Source organism: Myotis daubentonii, chromosome 2 (assembly GCF_963259705.1).
Source record: "Myotis daubentonii chromosome 2, mMyoDau2.1, whole genome shotgun sequence".
In the NCBI taxonomy this organism is placed as follows: domain Eukaryota; kingdom Metazoa; phylum Chordata; class Mammalia; order Chiroptera; family Vespertilionidae; genus Myotis; species Myotis daubentonii.
The window spans coordinates 147094050-147120145 of record NC_081841.1 but is presented as its reverse complement, the minus strand read 5'-3'; the positions used below and the strand labels follow the sequence as shown (position 1 = coordinate 147120145).

Genomic DNA, 26096 nt, shown 5'->3' with positions numbered 1-26096 from the left:
GCCAGCTTTAGCTTGAGGCTCGGCTCCAGCTCTTAGGCCTCCGGCTGAAAGTAGGTTTCTGACCTTTGCATACAATGTTGCAAATCTGCTGGCTGAAGTCCGGAGGTATTTGTTACAATGTTTCTTAAACTGCCTGCTCAGAGGCCGGCAGCCGCAGGCGGGGAAAGTTGGTTTCCTCCGTCACTGAGGCAACCAAGCCTCATGTTAGTTTCAAGCTGCCTGGCTGCTGGCCGCCATCTTGGCTGACAGTTAATTTGCATATCTCGCTGATTAGCCAATGAAAAGGGTATCGGTCGTACGCCAATTACCATGTTTCTGTTTTATTAGTGTAGATATATATATTATATATACATATATATATAATATATACATATACATACATACACACACACATATATCAAGGTGTGTGTGTGTGTAAAATTGATTTCAGAGAGGAAGGGAGAGGGAGATAGAAACATCAATGAGAGAGAATTATTGATTGTCTGCCTCTTGTACGCCCCCTGCTGGGGACTGAGCCACAACTTGGGCATATGCCCTTGACTGGAATCGAACCCAGGACCCTTCAGACCATAGGCCGCCACTCTATTCACTGAGCAAAACCAGCTAGGGCTGCTTGCTGTTTTGATTAAAGCTACTTCATTTTAGATCAGGTTGAATCATATAAAATTATCATTTTCATAGGTTAAATATATCAGATATTGCCAATTTCATTTATTTCAGCCTAGTAGTATCACTATGTAGCCATTCATTCCTCACTTTTCTTGAAGATGGTGTTTTTATCTCTGCTTATTTAGTAAGTACCCATTACACTTTCTCTCTCTTGCTCTCTCTTTTTTTGTTTTTGGAGGGGGGCTGTTGTCTTCACATTTTAGGTATTCACTCTGATTTGAATTCATAGGACTGGTTTCTTACATAGGATAAATAATAATAATTATACTACAACCACCTTGATGAATGTGAACACTTACTATGTGTTAGGCACCATGCCGCACAACCTACATTTTATTGTATTTGGTCTTAAATAAATTTTGAGAAGAAACTGCACATTTTTATAAACTTGTAAGATAAAAGGTAACTGCAAATGTTAGGCACTTTTTCATAAGTTAACAGTAACTTATGAAAAACTTTGTAAATTTCCTAAGCTGTTCTAAGGCTTACCAAACATTCACTGAGAGGGTATTATATCTCAGACTTTTGGTTACAGGCTAGGATTACAGCTGTGAATAAGATATTCACAATGGTGATCATTTAAATATGGATCTTTTAAATTAAGTGTTATACCTGACAGATGTCTGTATTACCGAGTAACCCCTCACCCCTACTTTATATTCTAAGCTCAGTTAGAATTTTTACTCTTCATGGGAAAAATAGTAGGAAACTTTCAGGTACTTAATTTGGAGTATCCCAGATAGTATAAATTTGCTTTTATAATGATTTTTAGGTATATAGTTTATATGAGTGGTGTTAAACATGATAATTTCCTCAATACATTGTTTTAAAATTGTAAGCTTTAAATGTAAGTAGAAGAAAGACCTTGTTCAAGGTTAGTTGTTTCCTTTTAGTCAAAAGTTATGTGTTTTAGGTATATTCAGAATATATTGTTTGCTCCATAAAAGATTTCTACTGCCATACCATTTTGTATATATCAGCAAGAACTTCTTTCTGATAGCTTTATAAGGACACATGTAAATACTTTGCTTTAGGCAGGAAGCTATCCTAGTTGCTAGACACATTCTTTATTTGGTGCATAAATTTGAAAAATGAAGACCAGAAATGTCAGAAAGTACACAGAGAATATTGAATTATCAACCTTCTTGTACAGATGCACTAATACATTTACCCTAGGGACTGAAATTAAGCAGAGCCTCAACCTTAACTGTGTTTCTTGACATTTTTTGCGTGTAATATTGTAAGCGTAATATTGCTCTGGTAACTCTTTTTGGATGGGTATCATATCAGTTTTTATAAAGTACGTCTTTAATGTAGACTCATTTTATCCCCTAGGCTACTGTGATTTGACTGTAGGTATTATAAAGATGTTAAAGCAAAGTTTATATTTTGTCTGATCCTCTTCTAAGGGAGGATCTAGATATTTTTCTCTTTGGTAATAATAATGATACTTTCAATATGGCCAAGTTAATTTATTAAATTCTGTTTATGTGTACTAATTATGACTAATTGTTTTGATAGTTTTATCTTTGTTCCCCTGCACAATTCTTTATTCTTTTGAATATCATTCTAAGGCCTATGAAATATGATAGTGTACATATTTATATTGTGAAAAAGACTTTTTTATTCTTACTCATGAGAATTTAATTTTTTTTATTTCTTGTTAAGTAGCAGTACACATTGAGCAGTTATCAAAAGGAGAATAGAGAAAATGACTTCTTAAAGTTTTTGATGCTGGGAGATTGGGGGGCTTTATTATTTGATAGATAGTGACTTACTTATTTAACATGAAAAGGAAGATTGGATAGGAATTAGCTCCTTAGTTCATTCAACAAAGATATATTGAGTTTAATTATGAATTAAAGCTTTGGAAAGGTGATGAGTAAAATAAAAAAGATTTTTCACTGTTAGTGAACTTCTAGGTTAGTGAGTATTACTACATTTTGATATTTTTATATTACTTCCTGATGATTACTAGGGTAGAAAACCCTATGTGGTGTGTAAACCTGTAGGAAGCATTCCTCACCTAATCTTGGGTGTGGAGGGAAGACTTACTGAAGGAAGTGGTAGCTAATGTGAATCCTAATGGATACGTATGAGGCAACAAGGTGGGATAATAAGGAGCCATACATAAAATTTGAATTTCTTTTTGTTGTTAGTCCTCACCTGAGGACATTTTTCCCCATTGATTTTAGAATGAGTAGAAGGGAGGGGGAGAGACAGAGAGAGAGAAACATCCATGTGAGAGGGACACATCGATTGGTTGCCTCCTGCACTCGCCCTGACCAGCCGAGGTATGTGCCCTTGACCAGAATTAAACTTAACAACCTTTCAGTCTGAGGACAATGTTCTGACCACTGAGCAAACTGGTAAGGCTTGAATTTATTATAGGTAACTCAAGCAGAACATTCCCTAAACCAAATTAATTTTTCTTGTGCCTAAAAATGCCTTTCACCCTGCATTTTATTTTATTTTTATTTTTTTTTATTTTTTATTTATTTATTTTTTTTTACCATTTACATAACTTTTTATTTTTTATTTATTTTTTTTTAATTAAATCTTTATTGTTCAGATTATTACATTTGTTCCTTTTTTTCCCCCCCCATAACTCCCCTCCTCCCAGTTCCCGCCCCACCCTCCGCCCTCACTCCCCACCCACTGTCCTCATCCATAGGTGCACGATTTTTGTCCAGTCTCTTCCCACATCTCCCACACCCCTTTCCCCCCCAAGAAGTCAGTCCATTCCCTTTCTATGTCCCTGATTCTATTATAATCAACAGTTCATTCTGTTCATCAGATTATTTATTCACTTGATTCTTAGATTCACTTGTTGATAGATGCATATTTGTTGTTCATAATTTGTATCTTTACCTTTTTCTTCCTCTTCCTCTTCTTAAAGGATACCTTTCAGCATTTCATATAATCCTGGTTTGGTGGTGATGAACTCCTTTAGCTTTTCCTTATCTGTGAAGCTCTTTATCTGACCTTCAATTCTGAATGATAGCTTTGCTGGATAAAGTAATCTTGGTTGTAGGTTCTTGGTATTCATCACTTTGAATATTTCTTGCCACTCCCTTCTGGCCTGCAAAGTTTCTGTTGAGAAATCAGCTGACAGTCATATGGGTATTCCCTTGTAGGTAACTGAGTTTCTTTCTCTTGCTGTTTTTAAGATTCTCTCTTTATCTTTTGCTCTTGGCATTTTAATTATGATGTGTCTTGGTGTGGTCCTCTTTGGATTCCTTTTGTTTGGGGTTCTCCGCGCTTCTTGGACCTGTAAGTCCATTTCTTTCACCAGGTGGGGGAAGTTTTCTGTCATTATTTCTTCAAATAGGTTTTCAATATCTTGCTCTCTCTCATCTTCTGGCACCCCTATAATTCTGATGTTGGTACGCTTGAAGCTGTCCCAGAGGCTCCTTACACTATCCTCGCATTTTTGGATTCTTTTTTCATTTTGCTTTTCCGGTTGGATGTTTTTTGCTTCCTCGCATTTCAAATCATTGACTTGATTCTTGCGCTCCTCTGGTCTGCTGTCGGGCGTCTGTATAATATTCGTTATTTCAGTCCGTGTGTGCTTAATTTCTAGTTGGTTCCCCAATATAAGATCGAGGGTCTTATTAGTTTTCGTGTAGATCTCATTAAGTTTATCGGCAGCTTCTAAACAGTTCTTGAGAGACCTTAAAAGTGTGGTTCTGAACTCTATTTCTTCCATTGACAATTTTGTCCTGTTTCTTTGTCTCCGCATTTTGTTATGCTTCCTTGGTGCACCCCCTAGTGGTCTTTGTTCGCAGTCTTATAGTTAAATCTTGATTGTTGTAGCTAATTCCAGGGAGGGTTTGACCTCCAGGCCAAGTGGCTATGAGAATCAGCTGTGTCAGCAGTGAGAGAACTTCTGTCCTCTAGGGAGGTGCTAATCTAGCCTTTGCCTGAGGCTATCCGGCAAATGCCTCTGTGCAGGGCTTGGGCGAGGTAGGGCAGGTCGCACAGGATCAACAGGGTGGGCCGGAGAGAGCAGTTATGGCGGCTCTCAGTCCTGTCCCCAGGGGCTCTGCCTCTCTGAGTCCCAGCACCCGCTGCAAAGCTCGGAGAGAAAGCTGCACTCGCTCTGACCGAAGCCAGACAGTCCCGCTTCTCCCGTTTGAGTCTGGGTCCCTAAAGACTCACCCGGATCTGGTTCTCAGAGTCTGCGAATCCCTCCCGATTGAAAACAACAACCGCGCCCTCGGCCGCCAGTCCGCTCCGCGCACTCCGCACCTCAGAATTTGACTTCAGCACTGCGCCTCCTCTGAGTGTCCGTATGCGTTTCTCTTTCCTCCTAGTTGTAGGACTTCCACTCAGCCAGCGTTCCTGTGGTTCTGGGTGATGTCCCTTCCGTTTTTTGGTTTCACTTTTGAAGTAGTTGTTCAAAGCAGCAAACTCTGGTGTTAACCTATGCCGCCATCTTGGTTCTCTCTCACCCTGCATTTTAAATCCTTATCTTTCCCATCAAATTATAACACTTTGCAGCTTGTCATGCAGCAGAACACCATGGTCATCTTCTACATGTTCGCCCGCGCATTTTCTTCATTCAGTCAGACACCTTTTTGAATTCTGTTAAAATATTTTGCTTCATGTTCTTCTCATTATCCTATTTTCTACCTTCATTCATGCAGGCCTTTAGTTCACTTGGATAACTGCCGTAGCCCCTCAACTCATTTTCTTGCCTCTGTGCTTCTCTTTCAGTCCACACTTGCTGCTGTTTGGGTTTTCCATAGTACAAATTTGATTGTTATTTTCTTCTTATAAACTACTGGCCCGGTGCACAAAATTCGTGCAAGAGTAGGCCTTCCTTCCCCCTGTTGCTGGCACCGGCTTCCCTCCGGCTGCTGGCAGGCACCTGGGACCCAGGATTCCCTCGGGCCACTGGCAGACATCCGGGACTGTGCTTCCCTTGTAGCCCTGGCTTTGTCTGGAAGGACGTCCGGTCTAATTAGCATATTATGCATTCATTATTATAGATACTTTACTACCTCTCAATGTTGTTTTAGGAAAAAGAAAACACTTTTTGACTTATTGTAAAACTGCTTTCAACAATTCCATTTCTGATTACATTGCTAGCTTCTCCCCCTGCAGTTTGTTCTCACACCTTTTTGTGCCCCTTATAAGGGATTGCTTGTCATCCAATGCTGATTCCTCTATTTGAAATGTTAGCTGCAAACCTGGGGTCCAACATCCTTCCTCCAGGAATCATTCACTGTCTGTCTATCTGTCTGTCTTTATTGCTGGTAATTTGTATAGGTTTTGGCTTGTTTGCTTTTTCTTTGTCACCAGACACTATACTGACTAAAAGCAGTTACCATATTCTGTTCTACTCTATATTTCTAGCACGTACCACTCTGAGGGACACATCTAGGCATGCTATTAGATATTTATTGCATAATGGGAAATAGGTAGTCTGGGGCCATATGCCGGAGGGTTCTTAGATATTAAGTTAATGAGCATGTCCTTTATAATGAAGCCAATGAAGAAGGTTTAAGGGCAAAGGGGACGTGTCATTTGAGCTGTCCTTTAGAAAGAATAGCGGTATTCAAAAAACCCCAAAATATGTAGGGGGAAGATAGTATTGATTTTGAAAATACTGTTGTTGTTTTTTTTTTTGTTCGTTTGTTTATCTTGAAAAATGTTCATTAAGAAGTTGAAAATACATTTTAGGACTGATAAGTAGTCTGGAATTCAGATGAGAAACTGAGCTAGGTAGCAGGATTTGGAAGCCATCAATATAATAATGGTGATTGAAGCATATGGGTGTGGAAGATTGCATGCAATGAAAAATGTGTTGTGAGTCCAGGAGAGGGTGAGGAAGGAGTCCAATACAATGGCAACATTAAAGGGTTGGATTGAAGAGTAGGAACTTATATAGAACTGGTAGGAGCAGTCAATGAATTAGGAGGACCAGACGAGTGTGTTGCAATGGAACATATAGGGGAAGGGAGATGGAATATAGGGACAAGTTTGTAAGTATTTATGTTTTAGACAGGGGTGATGGTAGTGTTTTATAATCTGTATTGTTCGACACAGTAGCTATCAACCAAGTGTTCCCATTGTGCCCGTATAAAATGGCTAGTGTGACTGAGGAACTGAAAATTTAACTTTATTTGACTTGAATTAGATTTACATTTATACCTGTGGCTAGTGGCTACCCTATTAAATAGCACAACTATAGAGAAGTCAAGCAAGATGAGGCTGGGAGAAGTCCAGGTAATTTGAAATTTGGTAAGCTGTAGTTTTTAGAGTGAAAGAATGATAGCTTAGTTGTAGTGCATAATGAAGTGAATGAAGGTCAGCAGGTCAGAAAAGTGAGTATGGAGTAGGAACACTGTTTAATGAAGTTGGCTTTGAGGCAAAAATAAGATTAGTTAGGTGACATGGGGTGAGTCAAAGGACAGAAGGACAGAGAAGTTCACAGTGCAACAGAGCCCTGAGCACAATTGACTTAGCTAGTTCCTGTGGAATTCCTGGGTGAGAGGAGGGCTTTGGGTTATCCTCTGAGTTCTAAGCATGCTGTGGCTTGTATATTAGTTATTTTACTAGGTTTAAGGTAGCATCTTTTTTTTTTTTTTTTTATCCAAGGCTTAGGGAGAGAAGAGGGAGGGGGGGAGGGAGGGAGGGAGGTAGGGGGAGAGAGAGAGAGAGAGAGAGAGAGAGAGAGAGAGAGAGAGAGAGAGAGAGAGAGATTGAGATTAAACGGGCAACATAGGTATGTCCCCAGACTGGGAATAGAACCCGAGACCCTTCGTTGCACACACAGGTTGACATTCTAACCAACTGAGCCACAGTGGCCAGGGCAAGATTAGTATCTTCTTAAAATTATTAATGGTAGGAGGAGTTTAGAGTAGCTGCAGTAGTAGTAGGAGTGATAATGCTGGTGTTGTTTGGGAAAGGTAAAAGATATTTGTATCTTTTTTTTCTAGTAGTTTCTGTTATCTTTATAAAAGAACACAAGGTTTGGAGTGAGAGGATCATGAGTCAGATTTATTTTTCTAACTATAATGAGAACTGTAATATTTCATATTTGTTTTTGTGATAAAATGCAAAAGTGCTTATTTCTGTACTTTCAACTCTGTAAAACATGGGGGAGGCAAAATGTGTGGGGGCAGGGGTGCATATGGGAAATCTCTGAAACTTGCCTATTTTGTGCTGAACCTAAAACTGCTCTAAAAATAAAGTCTATTAAAAAGCTGTAAAGCATTATCTGAACATCAATTGTAGGAAGGCAGTGTGGTTTCATCTAAATAACTCAAACTTTAAAGACACAATTTGGCTTTTAATCTCACATCTTTTACTTCCTGGTTGTCTGATGAGGGACTAGTAACTGGCTCTGTATTAAGGACAGAATAAGATTCACGCAGCCCTTTGTTAACTGTCGAGTTCTATATTGTTATTTTCCTTATTGAGGTGTGACTGTATTTTAAAGTTTCAGGCTACAGTTGTGAAATAGTTGCATTATTTTTAACTGATTGGCCCCCATCCCCCATTTTTTAAAAAAAGAGTCAAATACTTGTTTCTGATAATGAGAAAATACCCTATTTAAATTTACCTCTATTAGGAGAGGTGTTTCAGTTGTAATGATAGTAAGCTATTTGAATGCAAGATGGGAACTTGTGATGAGTGGCTATATAAATTAAAAAAACTCATTGGATTCGCCAAATTTTACCATTTACCTTTCTCACACTAGGGACTTTGAAAGATTTATTCATCCTTAATCTCACAAAGATTAATCTCCAAAAGATTAATAATAAATGAAACAGACTTTATTTTCTTAAATGGTGGAAGCTTAGAGCCTACTTCAGCGTTCTTAAATCTCCTGATGTTGTAAGAAAAAGCCAAGTAATTGATGCATTTATATAACGAGTTATTTATTCATAAACAAAAATATTAAAATGGAATTTTTTAAGTCCTCTTGTTAAACTTTAGGTAAATTTTAAGTATACATTTTTGCAGGTAGGGGTCAGGAAACTCAGTACAATGGTTTGCTCTCTATTATTTTACACAAAATCACCATGAAATTTAGGGACTTTGAAGTAAAAAAGACAGGGTTGCAAATAACTATGGGCCAGTTTCCTCTGCTGAGAGAAGGTCACGGACTCCATTTCTGGCTTTGTCTGCTGCCTTGCAAATGATTTTGGTAGGACTTCAAGAAAGGCTGTGGGTGACTGCAAAAATCTACCATTCCTTTCATAAAAGTTTATGTTCTGCTGACATGATTAGAGTCATATTTCTCTATAAAAAGTGCTTTTCATTTCCATCTCTCTCTCATATTTTCTTTTCAGTTTGAAAAAGAGTTTACCGACCACCAAGAAACTCAGGCTCAATTGCAGAAAAAAGAGGCAAAGATTAATGAGCTTCAAGCAGAGTTACAGGCTTTCAAGTCTCAGGTAAAATACCACCTATCCAGAGGAATTTAGTATTAAAAGCTTACCAGGGGCGCAAAGGTCATGTCATATCTTCACAGCATCAAAATGTTTAATCTTTAATTTCACTTTTATGTTTTCATAGTGTTTTTTATATGTATATATGTATATTTAGGAAACTTATTTTTCTACTTTTCAATTTGCTTTTTTAAGAACGTCTAAACTGTCACTAACCAATCTGCTTCCTTATGTTTCGTTTGGGTTTTGTTCCTAATGTCACATTTCCTAAGTAATTAAACACGGAGGGTAAGAAAGTCTTTTCATCTTAGATTTGTCATTCATCACTGATCTTTATCCTACTACAGGAAATTGTTGCTCAAGTTATTTATTTTTTAAAACCTTAAGCTTTTTGGTACCTTGCAGTGAGAGATAACCTCTAGCTGAATGAGAACATTTTCTGATAATTTTTCAATTTCCAAAAGTAAACAGATTTAAAATATGACAAAAAAAAAAAGAGAGAGAGAGAGAACAAATCTGGATTGTGAAGCAGATAGCTCATACACACGCTCTACACATAAAACATTTTAGATAGCAAGAAATACAACCTTTGTCTTTAATGGATGAAGAGATAGACTATTCACAGCTAAATTTTGTCGTGTAGATTTATATATAGGATGATGAACAATTAATATCATTTTCCTTTTATCCTAAGTTATGGTTATGCTGAAATAGTCTCAGATGTACTATTTTGTATATTGTTATACTGCTTCCTATATTATTGGCAATTTTTTTTTTCTTTTGAATACTTAGTGGATTGTTTGTTACAGAGACTGTCTGAAGATACCCTAAGGAAGAGCTATCTTTTAGTGTTCAATTAAAAAAAAATTTAAAGCTTCTGCCCTGGCTGGAGTTGGTTGGAGAGTTGTTGGTTGTACACCAAAGAGTTGCAAGTTCCATCCAGGGCTGGGGCGATTATGGCAGGCAGTTGATGGATGTTTCTCTCTCACATTAATGCTTCTCTCCCTCTCCCACTTCTCTCTCCTCTCTCTCTCTCTCTCTCTCTCTCTCTCTCCCTCTCTCTCCCTCTCTCTCCCTCTCCCTCTCCCTCTCCCTCTCCCTCTCCCTCTCCCTAAAAATCAGTATTCTTGGGTGAGAATTAAAAATTAAAAGCTGCTATCTAGAAATAAATTATTCTCAATTTTTTTTTCTTTAGTGCATAAAAAGAAAGGGCAACAGTTTATTGAAGTTTCTCATGTTTCTCAGATGGCTCCCTGACTATCATATTAAAAGAATTGTTTGGTTGTATTTTTATTTCAGATAGAATTATAGACAATGGCTGAAATATTTATGATTAGTTTTTTTCTGGTCTGGGCTAACATAAATTTAAAGACTTCCTTTGCTTTTTAATTTCTCCCAGTTGAAGAGTTACTTATAAATGTACTCTAAATTTAGAAAATTCCAGTTTGTGGAAAAACATATTCACCATGTTTAAATATGTTATTGTTGCATGTGCTTTTATATAAAATAGAAATAAATTTACATTTTGAAATTGAGATTAAATCCTATATTGTATAAAATTGTGGACAATGATGACCTGTTTCTATGGCTATCAGAAAAAGACCTGGAATTGAAGGCATAATATTGGCTACCATATTCATTTTTGAAGAACAAATGACAAATTCTTCCTTTGGATTAGTGTGCATTTCTCATGAAATCTATGCATTTGTTTTAAGATGCTTCTCTTTGATAAAAGCTATGCTGATTATGAAGGTTATGAATAAAATATGTTCTATTCTTTTTTTATTTCAGTCATTTAGTCACTTAACAACCAAGTATTTTTAGATGTTGGGGATATAATAGTGAGCAAGATAGTCACAGTGTCCTGCCTCATGAACAGTATATTTACCTCAATCATACTAGCATATGAACTAGTCTAGAGCAGAAATTCAACCATATCTTTGTTTTAAGATGTTAATAGCTAACTACGAAATGTATATTAAGTGTGAGTATAATATACATACATTGTTAACATTCAAAGGGCGGTAAATACTATATAATATTCCACTAAAGTGATTCTTCTTTATAGTTCATCTTTCAATAAAACATGTTCTCTGATTTGTGGTTTCAATTTTTATGACACTTTTTCTCTGCTCTCAAGTGTTAATTTCAGACTTTTATGCATGCTCTGTTTTTCGTAACTATGTCATAAAACTTTATAAATGATTTATTACCATTTATTAAATGTTTACCATTTGCAATGTAGTTGTATGTATGTGTGGCTCAGGTTTGAAGTTAGTAATTTTAGGAGAATAATCATATCACAAAAAGTTATTTATGAACCCAGATCATCTTTATGCCAATCAAAATGCAGTGCATCTATTAAATTATTACCATGCCATAGAAACATACGGACAAAAGTGACCAGTGGACACATTTGTCTTTGTTTCACTCTTCATTTTTCCTTGCTTCTCTGTCAGTCACAACATTAGGTGCTGGGAAAGTCACTTTCTGCATAGAGTTATAATCTATCATAGAAATACATGCTAATGATTCCTTAAGAAGTTAGAAAACACTTTTGGTAAGAGCTGTCAAGGAGAAGTACAGGGTGCTATCAGTGTGAAATGAGTGGTCAGATAAGGCTTTCTTGAGGAAGGGATGTGTTGCTAAGATTAAAGGTAGGAGATGGGCAGGTGAAGAGGATATTCCAGGTGGAAGGAACAACATGTGCCCAGGCCCTGAAATTGCAATGAGGTTGAATTGTATGTGAAAATCACTTGACCTATTTCAGATGATGGCTTGTCTTTGGAGGTATTATTGAGAATTTTAGATTTTTTTTCTCAGGGGCAAAAGCAAGATAATACTAGTTAACTCTTTTTCTGGATATTTTTCTTTTTCTTTTTTTCTTTTCTTTTTTTAAAATATATTTTATTGATTTTTTACAGAGAGGAAGGGAGAGAGATAGAGAGTTAGAAACATCGATGAGAGAGAAACATCGATCAGCTGCCTCCTGCACATCTCCTACTGGGGATGTGCCCGCAACCCAGGTACATGCCCTTGACCGGAATCGAACCTGGGATCTTTCAGTCTGCAGGCCGACGCTCTATCCACTGAGCCAAACGGGTTTTGGCTGGATATTTTTCTTATTTAAATGCTAGTGTTGTATAAAATTCTGTGCACAGAACTTTCTTCATGCTACATACTCTGTGCAACTCTAGTTGAACATCTCTACTTCCATGGCCTACCCATCACCTAGCAACTGCTGATTTCAAATCATCAGACCCATGTACCCATTTCCCTTCTGGATATTTCCACCTGGATGGGCAAACTACCTCAAAAAGGGGAATAATATTTCTTTTAATTATACTTTTATGAAAACAAAAGCTATGATGATATTCTTAAACTGGGAAAAACTTCACTGGAATTTTAGGTTAAGCCATATGAAATTTGTGATATTTACTTGTTTTTGGTTTAAAATAATACATCATCATCATCATCATCATCATCATCATTATTATTATTGTTATTATTTTGAATCCTCACCTGAGGGCATACTTAGAGACAGAGACAGAGAGAGAGAGAGAGAGAGAGAGAGAGAGAGAGAGAGAGAGAGAGAGAGAAAGGGAATAAGGAACATCGCAGTGAAACAAACATTGACCCGTTGCCTTCTGTATGTGCCCCAACTGAGGATCGAACCTGAAACCCAGGTATGTGCCCTGACTGGGAAACCAGCAACCTTTCCTTACACAGGATGATGCCCAACCAACTGAGCCCGGCAATAGTACATTATTTTTAAGGGAAGTGTACTTTTATATGTTCTATAGAGTTCTTAGGCATGTTGCTTATTTATTTTACTTTTATTTTTCTCTCTAGTTTGGTGCCTTGCCAGCTGATATAAAGACCTCTTTGCCCCTAGCACAAGAAAATGAAACTGGGCACCCAGCACTTCCTCCTCCCATGGCACCACCTCCTCCACCACCACCTCCGCCCCCTCCTCCACTCCCAGGCATGCCCCTGCCATTTGGTGGTCCTGTGCCTCCACCACCTCCCCTGGGATTTCTCAGTGGAGGAAACTCTCTTCCACCGACCCTGCCATTTGGGTTAAAACCAAAGAAAGAATTTAAACCTGAAATTAGCATGAGAAGATTGAACTGGTTAAAGGTAAGTAAATAAATAAACGGAAGAAAACATACTCTTACCTATATTAAAATTACTTTTGTTTTGACCTCTATATAATTTCCAGTAGGAACCCCATTAAAAGTGATTCTTTTAAAAAAATATATTCTATTGATTTTTTTACAGAGAGGAAGGGAGAGGGATAGAAAGTTAGAAACATCTATGAGAGAGAAACATTGATCAACTGCCTCCTGCACACCCCGCACTGGGGATGTGCTTGCAACCAAAGTACATGCCCTTGACAAGAATTGAACCTGGAACCCTTCAGTCCACAGGCTGATGCTCTATCCACTGAGCCAAACCAGCCAGGGCAAAAGTGATTTTAAATGAACAGGCTTTTTTTTTTTTTAAAGGGTTGAGACAAATTTCTTTGCTCTTGACTAAGGCTTTGTGGTTTAATAATTTAGTGGGAATCAATGTTAGTTGGTCACATAACCTTAGGAAATGCTGGGTACTGTGTCCTGCACTTGAGTCATAGTGCACATGAGCATAATTAAAGTTTTGGCAAGAGTAATTGATAAGAAACAAACTTTGTTTCATTCAGCTTCAGTCCTCCCAGTTTTTTCTCTCATAGCTTACCTTCCTGTAGAACTCATATTTCATTGAACAAAGTTTGGAGAAAAATCATACAGGATTACTTCCTGAACATTGGCTGGCAGCTATGGGACTCTGGGTCTGAATGTAATGATTGGGCTGGGACAGATGAAACACCCAACTATTTATGAATCAGTCTTCTCTGATTGCAGATCAGACCTCATGAAATGACTGAAAACTGTTTCTGGATAAAGGCAAATGAAAATAAGTATGAAAATGTGGATTTGCTTTGTAAACTTGAGAATACATTTTGTTGCCAGCAAAAAGGTAAGTTTCACATCATGATTATATGTTATTTTACTATTTTAACACTGCCACTTTTTATATGTTAACTAGAAAGCATTATTTGAAGATGTATATATATATACTCTGAGTGGCTGGATTATTATGACCACCTGACGTTTGTAGGCAAATTAGCTATGATTTCGCGCTGAAGTTGCTAGAGGGCCAGACCATTATAAATAGGGAAGCAGGTTGTTTACAACGACAGTAGAAGTGATTTTTTTCTGAAGATATGGGTAAACAATGTGATTTAACAGCCTTTGAACGTGGGAGATACACACATACACACACACACACACACACACACACACACACACAAGAAGCCTGGTGCACGAAATTCCTGCACAGGATGAGGGGGTGGTCCCTCAGCCTGGCCTGCACCCTCTCCATTCTGGAACCCCTCAGGACTGCTGGCTCCTAATCGCTCTCCTGCCTGCCGGCTTGATCCCCCTAACTGCTCTCCCCTGCTGGCCTGATCCCCCTAACTGCTCTCTCCTGCTGGCCTGATCCCCTTAATTGTTCTCCCCTGACGGTCTGATCCCTCTAACTGGTCTCCCCTGCCTGCCTCATCACCTCTAACCACCTCTGCCTCAGTCCCGCCACCATGGATGTCTGGAATGACGTCCAGAAGGTCATCCAGAAGATATTCAGTCTAATTAGCATATTATCCTTTTATTAGTATAGATGCCACCTTGTCCTAAAAATGCAGATTCTGACCAGGGCTTAAGCACTCGTGCTTTTTCTCAGCATATGAGATTCTTAGAAGAAGACTCGTGGATATACCTTGAACATTTCTATCAATTTTGCCAAATCATCCTCCAAAAATGTTGAACCACTTTAAACTCCCACCAGCAACCATGCATGTGCCCTCTGTCCTAATTTGATGCTAATATCATTGAATTCCCCCTAGAAGTTTCCCTCCCCTCAGCCAGGACTGCCTGGCACTTGGGCCAACCTCACTGTTCAGCCTGGGACTTGATTTTCCAAGATAGAATTATGGAAGAGGAAAAATAGTTTTTCTTTACCCTTCTGAATTCTTAGTGGAGGCCCTTGTAATGAAAGACGGACTACCAAGAGAAAAAAGTTCATTAACATGTGTACCTCGTGTATATGTGGGAGATCCCAGGGAAAAATGAATAACTTCCCAAAGTGGCTTAGAATCCAGATTTAAATACCTTCTTTCTAGGGAAAGGGGACGGGAGATGTAGGCCTCTTAGAGGAGAGTACATGATTTTTAGGAAAGATGAATGGGGGTCGGGAGGAGATAGTTTGTAACAAAGTTTGGGTGTGATGTCAACTTTTAGTCTCCTGTCCTGTGACAGGAGTCAGTCTTTGCTGGCTGATGGCACTTTCCCATCGAGGAGACCTATGACATTTAAGGTTCTTTTGGGGGGTCCAATTTTAGGCAGAGCAGGAGACTTCAGTGAAAGCCTCTCCTTGCATTTGCTGTTTTTCATGCATCTGCAGCTCAATATCATCAATATAACAACAAGGCATATGTTGGGGTGGCCTGTTCTCTGACCTTCAGAATCAACCCAACAAAAGCTTGTTTCCTCTCTTAGATGATTTGCCACAGTAGCGTTATTTCCTGGAGACAGTATTCTGACCAGACTGGGAGTGCCGGGCGCCTCTATGGGCTTGTGTCTCTGATCCTCTGCTGGGTGCCGGGCCCCCCTGTGGACTTGTGTCTCTGCTCCTTCAGCCCCAGCACCACCGCGGCCGTGGGGCTTGGAGCTGCTGGGTGTTGGGCCCCCTGCAGGCTTGTATCTCTGCTCCTCCGGCCCTGCGGCAGTGGCGACGAAGCAGGCCCAGAGGCGCTCCGCGGGCGGGGTGGGGCAGAACGCCTGCATCATCGCCATGGCCCAGCCGCCCCCATCTTTGTCATGGAGTGACAGTCAGTTTGCATATTCCCGCTGTATTGGCTGTGGGCTCCGCCATATTTGTCACAGAGGGATGGCTAATTTGCATATTGCTCTTTTATTAGATAGGATATAAATACACTAGAGGCCAGGTGCACAAAATTCATTTGGGGGTGGGGGGAGTCCTTCAGCCTGGCCTGCACCCTCTCTCAATCTGGGACTCCTCGGGGGATGTCTGACTGCCGGTTTAGGCCTGTTCTGTAAACTGGCAGTTGGACAGCCCTCTTGCAATCTTGGACCGCTGGCTCCTAACTGCTCGCCTGCCTGCCTGATCACCCCTAACTTCTTGTCTGCCTGCCTGATCGCCCCTAACCGCTTGCCTGCCTGATCGCCCCTAACCACCTGCCTTCCTGCCTGATCACCCCTAACCACCTCTGCCTGCCTACCTCATCACCCCTAACCACTCGCTTGCCTGCCTCATCACCCCTAACCACTTTGCCTGCCTGCCTGATTGCCCCTAACTACTCGCCTGCCTGCCTGATCACTCCTACCACTCTGCCTGCCTGCCTGATCACCCCTAACTGCTCGCCTGCCCTGCCTGATGGCCCCTAACCACCTCTGCCTCAGCCCCTGCTGCCTTGGCTTCATCCAGAATGACGTCTGGATGGTCATTTGGCTGTCCTGTCTAATTAGCATATTATGCTTTTATTATTATAGATTTTTTACTTTATTAATGGGGAAATAAATGATTTAATAAATGAAATGCTGAAAAAGAAAATTTTATTAGGTTATCAAATGAGAAATTTTTAAAATTCAGATGATTAATACAGAACTTAAATTTTCTATATACTATCTCTTTTGAAGAAGTTCTAAATTAGATTTTTCTGGAGGAGGATATTTTCAGGGATTCTTTCAGCATGAGAATTTCTTTTTGCCAATGAGGAATAGTAAAAACAAAAACAAAATGTTAGCTTTCCTCTAGTCAGATTTTAATATTTAATGTTACAGTGACTGTCACATAGTTCAATTAATACTAGTCACATGAGATAGAAATATCAATTTTAATGAGTGTCTTGAAAGTGTGAAACAGAAGTATATGAGAAGATTATAAGATATTCTCATTAAAAGTAATAGAATTCATTTTTCAGATTGTTTTGTGATAGCTTTTACTTGTTCAGTGTGCCTTTAAAAATTATATTTAGGTATTACTATTGTCTGAAAATTGAATTTATCTCATCCAGTTTCATGGGCCAAAAGCACTTGTCTCTGAGCTGATACCCACTGATACTGTTAAGTTCATTTTTAAGTATTATATAACACTTCCATGTTAGGTCAGTAGTTACCTTTCATTTTCAAAAAGGAGCCCATAGACTTATGCTATTTATATCTCTGGGCTCATTGAGCACAGAGAGGCCTGGAGGGAAGCTATTGTACTGAATGGAGATGGCAAGGCTTGGTTTCTTAAAATGCCTACTGTGTACTAGGCATCATGCTAGGTGCTTACTATTTCTGTTTTATCCTGATCATCTCAGTATCCAAAGGATGTGGGCTGATTACAAAAAAAAATCATTTACATTTCTTTGAAACACTTTTTAAAATTTAAACGTAAATTAGAAACTCTTTTAAAGAGTAATTGTGTTAGATACACTAAAAGTTGTAAATTATGGTAGCTTTCTAGAATGTATGGTAAATCCAAAGTCTTCAGTAGGTATTTTGAGCACCATTTGTCTTGACCAAAATAGTAAAAATGATATATTTTGAATTTTCTCAGCAAGCTTATCCTAGGAAATCTTGTGAATTAAACTGATCTTAATTTACCTTTTGATTATGGAGAATCAAAATTTTCCTTGAATAACATAAGTGTACTCTTTAGGCAATCAAGGAAAATATATGGCAGTTAAAATGTGTATTTACATGTAAAACACTTCAGAATTTCAGATTTCATAATCTGGAATTGATTAGTTTTCCCTTTGCTTTCCTAGTAGGTGCAAATGGAAGTACCTAAAAGCTATTTAAGTAATACTGCCATCCACCTACTCTTTTTTTTCATCTTTACTCTGATTACTTTCTTAATTAATGAGGCTCAAAAGGGAAACTTGTTAGCATGTCTTTAATTTAGCTGTAGTGTTAGCCCTAAATGAAATAATTAGACCTTTAAAAAATTCTTAAGTCATCTAACTTTAGCCTTGAGAGTCAAGGTTGGAAAAAAACAATGTATTTGCTCAATCTAACACTAGTTGTAAAGGTTAAGGTGAGGAAGTGAAAAACATTTTCTGAACATTAGATGCTTGTATCTCTCTCTGTCTTTGTACGTGCTGTCCCCTCTCCCCTAAATCTCTCTTGCATTTGATCAGAGGCTGGCAGAGGCCTACGACTCCTATTTTCTACCTTAAATGCTACCTTCTCTTTCCTGTGACTGTGGATGGTATTTCCATGGTGAACAGAAAAGATGGGGAAGCCCAGGGTTGTAATCCTGGGCAATGCTAACATTGCACACTGCCAACAGGAGATGAGCTGTGAAGGTGACTGTTTTTTTGGCCTGGATTTGAAAGAATAGTTCCTAGTAAGCATTATTTGAAGAGCCTCAATTGAGAGTGCTTTATTTAGGTATGACTAGTAGTTATTTTATTGGAAAAGGCCAATATTTTCTAGCAAAGATCAGAAAGGAAGGCTGGAGAAAGGTGTTTGGAAAGCAAGGGCTGGTGTAGTAGACAGGTGGCCTCTATTCATGGCCTGGGTGCTTGAGGCATTAGATCTAAGTGTTGACGTCTATCTGTCCCCTGGTCTCCAAAAGCTACTTTGTTTGAATCAATTTTGTAATTTCTTCAGAATTCAAAATTAATGCTAGTCAATTATTTATTCAGTGCAAGGTAGACATACAGTTGCTTTCCACTCCATGGCATGCAGGGGAAAGCAAAGGCAATTGCTACTGGTTGATTTTCATCATTGCTTTGCTTCACAACTTGGCAGGGAAAGGCAGAGGATTTAAGTTATTGATGATTAGTGGGATTTTAGAACAGTTGGTATATCTGGGTGTGTGTTTTTTTGTAGCAACTCTTTTGACCAAGAATTGGGGCATTTGTGACAACATGGATGGACTGCTACGGCATATGCTAAATGATCTCTCTCATATGTGGAATCTAAAAAATACAAACCAATCTCATGGATAGAGATTGGTGGTTGCCAGAAGTGGAGGCTGGAGGGTGGGGTTTGAGAAACAGATGAAGGGGCGTAAATTTATTTAAAAAAGACGAAAGCCCTTGCTGGGTGGCTCACTTGATTGGAGTGTTGTCCTGTGCACCAAAAGGTGGTGGGTTCGATTCCCGGACAAGGCACATACCTGGGTTGCGGGTTTGATCCCTGGTCGGGTGCATATGGGAGGCAACTGATTGATGTTTCTCTCTCTCTCTCTCTCTCTCTCTCTCTCTCTCTCTCTCAACCAATAAAAATAAATCCTCGGGTGAGGAGGAAAAAGAAAACGGAGAACCAGGGCTATTTCTCAGATTACAAAGGTGGATGTTCCTTCCCAGATATTTAAAATGGTAGATGCCAGTCCCTTGTGCTTCCTAAGCATTTCAAATAGGAACTGACTTCAGTCATTTAAAGAGAACCTTGAAATTTTCTCTCACATATTATTTATTTTTTGTTATGAAGAATGGCTTTTTTCCCTACAGAAGTCACTGCTTTAGGTTTCTGGGACTTGTAGATCAACTTGGTTGGGTTTTAGAGCTCTCGTACCCTGAGAGTTGGAAAAGGAAGAAAGACTAATAACACCTATTGCTCACCTGTGGTGTACCAGTCCCTGAGCTGTGTCATCTTCATGTTACCTTGTTGTCTTGAGGCTTTTCTCCTGCAAAACTGGCCTGACTCCCCAGAATACCACCCTGCCCACCTACGCATAGATACTGCAAGATATTCTCAGTGAGAGCTTGGACATTTCCTCTTAATTCATGTTGCTCTTCATTATACATGCTTTGCTTTTTTTTTAGTTTTATTTTACTTACTTCGTGTTTTAGACGACTCTCCTGGTGCCTTGTGCTGGGAGGTTCACCATCACTGTCGTAGGGGCTTGACTGCGTTCAGGATTGTGCTTTGTATTAGAAACACAGTTTATTCCTTTATATGAATAAAAGTGTATAAAAAAAACTAAAAAGTACAGGAATCTCTCTCTCAGCCTTTTTCTGTGAAATCAACATTTATTCCTGATTTAGTTGAATCTTTTCTTTTTTATACATATACCTTGTTTTGCTATTTAAGTATCTCACTTTGGTTTCTTTGTGACTCTCCATTCTAAATTTTTGACATACATCTTAGTTTTCCATATTTTAAATTCTTATGAAAATAACCTGTAGGTATTTTTCCTGATCATCTGTTTCTTTTTCTCATTTTTCCTTTCAGTTGTCCATCCCACCCTTTCTCCTTCCTATATTTCGCCACCACTATTCAAGTCAACAAATATTTCTTGGGTATACATTTATGTCAGGCCTTGTGTTGCACACTGGGGACACTGTAATGAGAAAGGCATACATGTGCTCCATTCTCATGTTGCTTGTACAGTCTCAATGTGACTCAGTCAAGTTCTTAGTTGAAATATAAGAATGAGGAGTACAACAATAAAGGCTGATTTTGATTTTAGGAAAGAGTGACACATTTTATGGTCTTTGGCTTCTTTTAAGAATTAACAAGAATATAAGAAGAACATTGTAATTTCACTTTGATATTTAATCACAATATTCATGTATTGAACGTTTGGTTTCATCAAAATGATGCTAATGACCTGTATATTTTTTACCAGATTGGAAGCATCTGTTGGTTAATTTTTACAGGCTGCTGAAAAATAGATTAAAGTATACTAACAGGTTATTGGTGTTGGATTTATCAACTGAAATTAATATTAATTACTTTCATTATTCACAAACTATTACCTTAATAGGGTTTAAAGGACTTTCTGAAAGTATATGAATAGTCTAATTCAGCTAGACTGATTTATTATGAAAATGTGATTCCACGTTTGTTAGCTTCCTGAAGTAATCACATTTTGTAACAGGTGCATCATATTTGCCAGATAGGGCCAATAAACTGGTTTATAAATATTTCTCAACTGAACAGTTGTGGCATATGGAAACAGTTAATGGATAACACAAACACATCAAGCTGAGATTTCTGACATCATAGTTCAGTGGACAGAGAATTGGGGTACAGAGTGAATAAACTATGGATTATCCTCGGGCAGTGATGGCAAACCTATGACACGCGCAAATATCAAAAAATGTCTATGTGTGACACGGCACCAGAGTTAAGTTAGCGTTTTTCAAAATGCTGACACGCCAAGCTCAAAAGGTTCACCATCACTGTCCTAGGGGCTTGGCTGTGTTCAGGATTGTGCTTTGTATTAGAAACACAATTTATTCCTCTATATGCATAATAGTGTATAAAAAAACTAAACTACCTCACAAGCCTACATTTAGATGGACAATACGATTTCTAACAGAGCTATGTTTCTTGGGAATGCATGTTAATAAAGAGATAATGCCAAAATGAATGTAACAGATCTTAAACATCTTAAAGATTTCTGAAAAGATATTTTACCAACACTAATTTGGAAAGATTGGGGAGGAAGTCAGTCAGTGGAGAATTAAAAATTTCTCTAGGGATTTATCATTTGGTTCTTGTCTGAATTTCAAAAGAACTAAAGACTTAAGGAAATTATGAGGCAGGTCAGGAATGTCTTGTTTCATCATTAGAAAGTATCTCATTGTTACCAATTATATTGTATCTGTGTTGGGTTCCTGCAGGAATAGCATTTTATTCTGAAATAGAACCCAAAGAGAAAGGCTGTAGAAAGTGAGTTTATTTAGCCAGGAGCCACAGGCAACTTTCAAGTCCACAAAATGTTTCAGTTACATTCTTGGTTATACCATGTATCTTTGGTATTTTGAAGGTTCCTGTAAATAGGCATATTTCTTGTGTGTCCTACAGGTGGTATAATCAGAAAGGGAGGAGGGTTGAACTTGTATGCATTGGGGGTTGTGTGCACCCATAAACATAGCTTCCTTTCCTATTTTCTCTCCTCTTTTTTTCTTTTATCCACTGGAGGGAGGAATGGTTATTAGGGTACTAGATTCAACATGAGTCACTTGGCTAGTGAGAAATAGTGTATATATCTCTTCCATATTACAAGTTACTTTGGTATTTTAATTCTGCTAACAGTTTTAGTGGTCCACCTATACCCACTGTCCCTTAACAAAATTATAAATTCATTCCATTCCATTGTTATTGTACACCCTTTTCTCCCAGGATTTCCCTTCTGTTTCCTGTATCTTTTGTCTTATCCCTTTGCCCTTTCCTTGTTGCTCTGTGATTGCTCAAAGTCATTTCCCTATTTCTGACAGTTATTCGTGGCCTTATCTGTACTATGTTCTATCATTCAAGACTCCCACTCATAATTAATGCACAGTACTATTCACCTGAAAATATGAATGAGGCATATCCTTCTGAATAGACTATTTTCATCTTCAAATGACATCTGAAAATTAGGCTCTTAACTTTTCCTCTTGTCTCTTGCTCCTCCACTCCTCTCTGCCCCACACCCACCTCCCCACACACCACTTTCCAGGCTTAGAAGAAATGAAGTCAGTGATATAGAGAGTGGGGTCCTGCTAGGAGAGAAATTAGGAAATGTAGGAGTGCTTCTTGCTGGATGATATGCTGTAGGAATTTGATATTAAATGGTGTAGGAAATTCTTTTGTAACAGAAAAAAACCTAACTTTATTATATATTTTATAAACCTTGAACTTTCTAAGTTAGATTTTGAGGTAATTATATATTCATGTGTTTGGGTAAGCTGGCTATTCTTTGTCCCTCAAGATGAAATCATTTAGGCATATAATCTTATACCTTGTAAGATATTTTGTTCATTTAGCATGAGATTTCACATATATTTCATGGCATCTAAGAAGAACACCAGGTAGGAGACCTGTGGTTATCACAGCTCTGATTTGTCTAAGTGCATGTGTGTGTTTTGAAAGAATGGCTATTTCGAAGCCAGACACATTAAGGAGGAAAAAACAAATATAACATCATCACTTTCACTCACCTCTAATTGAAACTTAACATTTTCTTCAATTATAAATCTATAATAATAAAAGCATGCCAGGGTCCGACCCCAGCAGGTCCAGGGGTCCCCAAAGGTGTGGACGGAGTCGGCGAAGAAGGAATGACATGGAGACAGCGTTCAGTTGATCAGCAGCCTAGCCAGGATCTCTAGCCAGGTTCTGTTCAGGATCTCCAGCGAAGTTCTGGTTAGGATCTCCAGCCAGGTTCTGTGTCCATGTTCTCTTGCTAGGTTCTCCAGCCAGGTTCAGTTACCAGGTTCTAGTCAGGTTCTCTTGCCAATTTCTGTAGTCAGGTTCAGTCCAGGATCTTTTGCCATGTTCTCTCACTAGGTTCTGTCTCTAGGTTCTGAGGCCAGTTTCTGTCCAGGATCTTTTGCCATGTTCTGTCTCTAGGTTCTGTGCCTCTTGGTTCTGTCTTCTTGGTTCTGTCTTCTAAGTTCTGTCTCTTTCTGTCTTGTTACATCTGTATTTATACCAGTTGATTCAATCCTATCAATCTCTATTACAAAGGTTAGGGCGTTTCTTATCTCCATTCCAGGGAGTAAAGATTATGTAGCTTAGGCATGATTGTTCGTAGTTAAAGTGATTAATTACCCACCTGGCACTTAGTTGAGGGGTTTTATTCCCTCCCTAACTTCAGGGGAAAATCCCTACCTGGGGAAACAACCTTTCTCAGAGAGGAGACCTTGGTTAAAACACACAGTGCCAAGAAGGTGAGTAAACATTTTAAGAACAGTATGCCATATATGCCAGGTCCTTTGAAACAGCAAGGATGGACCAGCTCCCGGCAAAAGCATAATATGCTAATTAGATCGGATAGCTGAACGACCTTCCGGACATCCTTCTAGACAACCTTTTGGACGATGCCCGAGTTTTGCGCATCGTATAAATATAAGCTTAAATATAAGCATCAAACACAGCAGTACCTTTGCAGTTTTTACCTGTAAAGTTCGTGTATCATTCATATCTCAATAGAATCATTTCAGATACATATGTATACCCAAATATCATTGAAACTCATCACTACTTCAAAATTAGAGTACTTATTAGACCTGCAGCTAGATCTTGATATTTAATACATTAATAAAGAAGCATATTTTCTTAGTTGGGTCCTACAGAAAGTAGATGCTGAGCTGTCAGAGTGCAAGAGGTTTTTTAGGGGGAGGGGGAGGGCTGCATGCAAAAGGTAGAAGGGGGAAGTGGGACAGGGCAGGAGGAACCTTAGGCCATGAGGAACCCCTGACAAATTCTCAGCCACCCCAGCTTGGAGAGAGCTCTGGAACAGAATGCCTGGAGGAGCCCCAGGCCAGCCTCTCTGAGCCATGTTCAGTCCTTGGCAGGAGGCTGCCCAGGAAGAATGGGCCTGGGTTTAAAAGCCCAGAAAGATCCTGAGGGTGCTTAGTTTGTTAGTTAAGTGTACTCCATGTGCATTCCTGAAGGGAGACTTGAGCAGTTCATCTTCTTGGCTGCCATGCATGCATGTTACATGTTCATAACTGGTGTTAAGTGCATTTTGATAACTATATTTGAGTATCATTTACTTCCTTTGAAATCCTATGTGTTTTTTTTTGCATTTTAAAATTATTGTGAGAAGGGATCCACTTCTCTGACCACCAATAGGGTCCATGGCAATGAACCCTGCTTGCTGTAGCCTTTCTGATTCATGCAGTGGTAGGAGTAAGGAAAGTCAAGGGCCTGGGCCCTGCCTCAACTGCTGCCTATTCACATACAGGGTGGGCAAAGGTAGGTTTACAGTTGTTCGTAGGGAAAATAACTGAAGGTTATGATTATTACAATAGCTTTATGAACTGTTTTGCATACTCACAATTGTAAACCTACTTTTGCCAACCTCATATATGTGTGTGTGTGTGTGTGTTTAATTTTAACTGTGTGTGTGTGTGTGTGTGTGTGTGTGTTTAATTTTAACTCCACGGGTCAATGTATTGTAATGAGATATTTCATTCAACTTAGAAGAAATTATATGGTGGCTTCAATATCAGGACATCCATTTTTTTAATCCACTGTAATAGCTATTATAACGCATTTGTTAATTAAAGTACATATTGAATCTGGACAAGTGTGAAACTTTTAAATTAGACAATAGTAAAACAACAGTACTACTAATGATTGTCCCTTGTTTAGCAGTTATGTTTCCTTCACTTATATCATTTTATTTGCTTTCTAAACCAATCCTGTGAAAGAACCAAGGCAAATACTAAATCCATTTTATATTTAAGAGAAAGTTACACTTTTCAAGAGAAGTTTGGCTAAAAGGAGCCGCCACTCTGAATGGAATACAGATGTGAATCTAAAGCTATAGCTCCTTCTGCTATGCCACACTGCTTCCCTGATTAAAAGAAATCCTATTATGTTTAATTTAAAGTGCTCTTCTTTGATTTAAAATAATTTTCCTCTCATCTCCTGCCATCTTACCACTGCCCCATATCAGTTCACTCTCATCCCACAATTTATGTTAAAGGCTTTAAAAACTTGCCGTTTTTTATTAAGACCATCTTTCATCATTTGGTACCTCTATTCACTTCGGTAAGTATTTGAGCTGTAAATCCTGACACCATGCTGTGGAGTGTATGGGAGAAGGGAGGGACTGCAGAGTCCACCCTACAAGTACTTGACCCTGGATTTTACAGCTGTAATTTTTTCTCCCACAAAACAGGGAGATAACACACACCTCACAAGGTTAGTGTGAGAATTATAGAATGAATATTTTAAAGCCTCTTTTGCAGTGCCCTGCTCATTGTAGTTGCTCAGGAAATTTTAGCTGAACTTAAATTTTGAGAATGCAAGCTAATTTCCACTTGTAAAGTTTGGTATATTATATCCGAGTCTTGCACAGTGGTTACAAGTTCAATGACCTCCCTCTAGCTTTGGTTACAAATGAAGCCTTCTAAAGCATAAAACTGTGGTGTTCACTGACCTGCTAATAGTCACTTATGCTGTAACACTAGTCTGTACCATTAAGTTTAGAAAATAATAATAGAATATTATTCTGTATATC

General features: G+C 38.7%; 1 protein-coding gene across 2 annotated transcripts in view; it reads left to right on the top strand.

Moving 5' to 3' along the window:
- Positions 1-26096, top strand: part of DIAPH3 (diaphanous related formin 3) — a 565715-nt gene that overhangs the window by 205072 nt on the left and 334547 nt on the right. For both annotated transcript variants that reach the window (XM_059684797.1, XM_059684796.1), the window contains 3 exons: positions 8976-9080; positions 12927-13214; positions 13976-14090. In XM_059684797.1, the coding sequence (XP_059540780.1) occupies positions 8976-9080; positions 12927-13214; positions 13976-14090 (508 nt within the window). The remainder of the gene's footprint in view (positions 1-8975; positions 9081-12926; positions 13215-13975; positions 14091-26096) is intronic.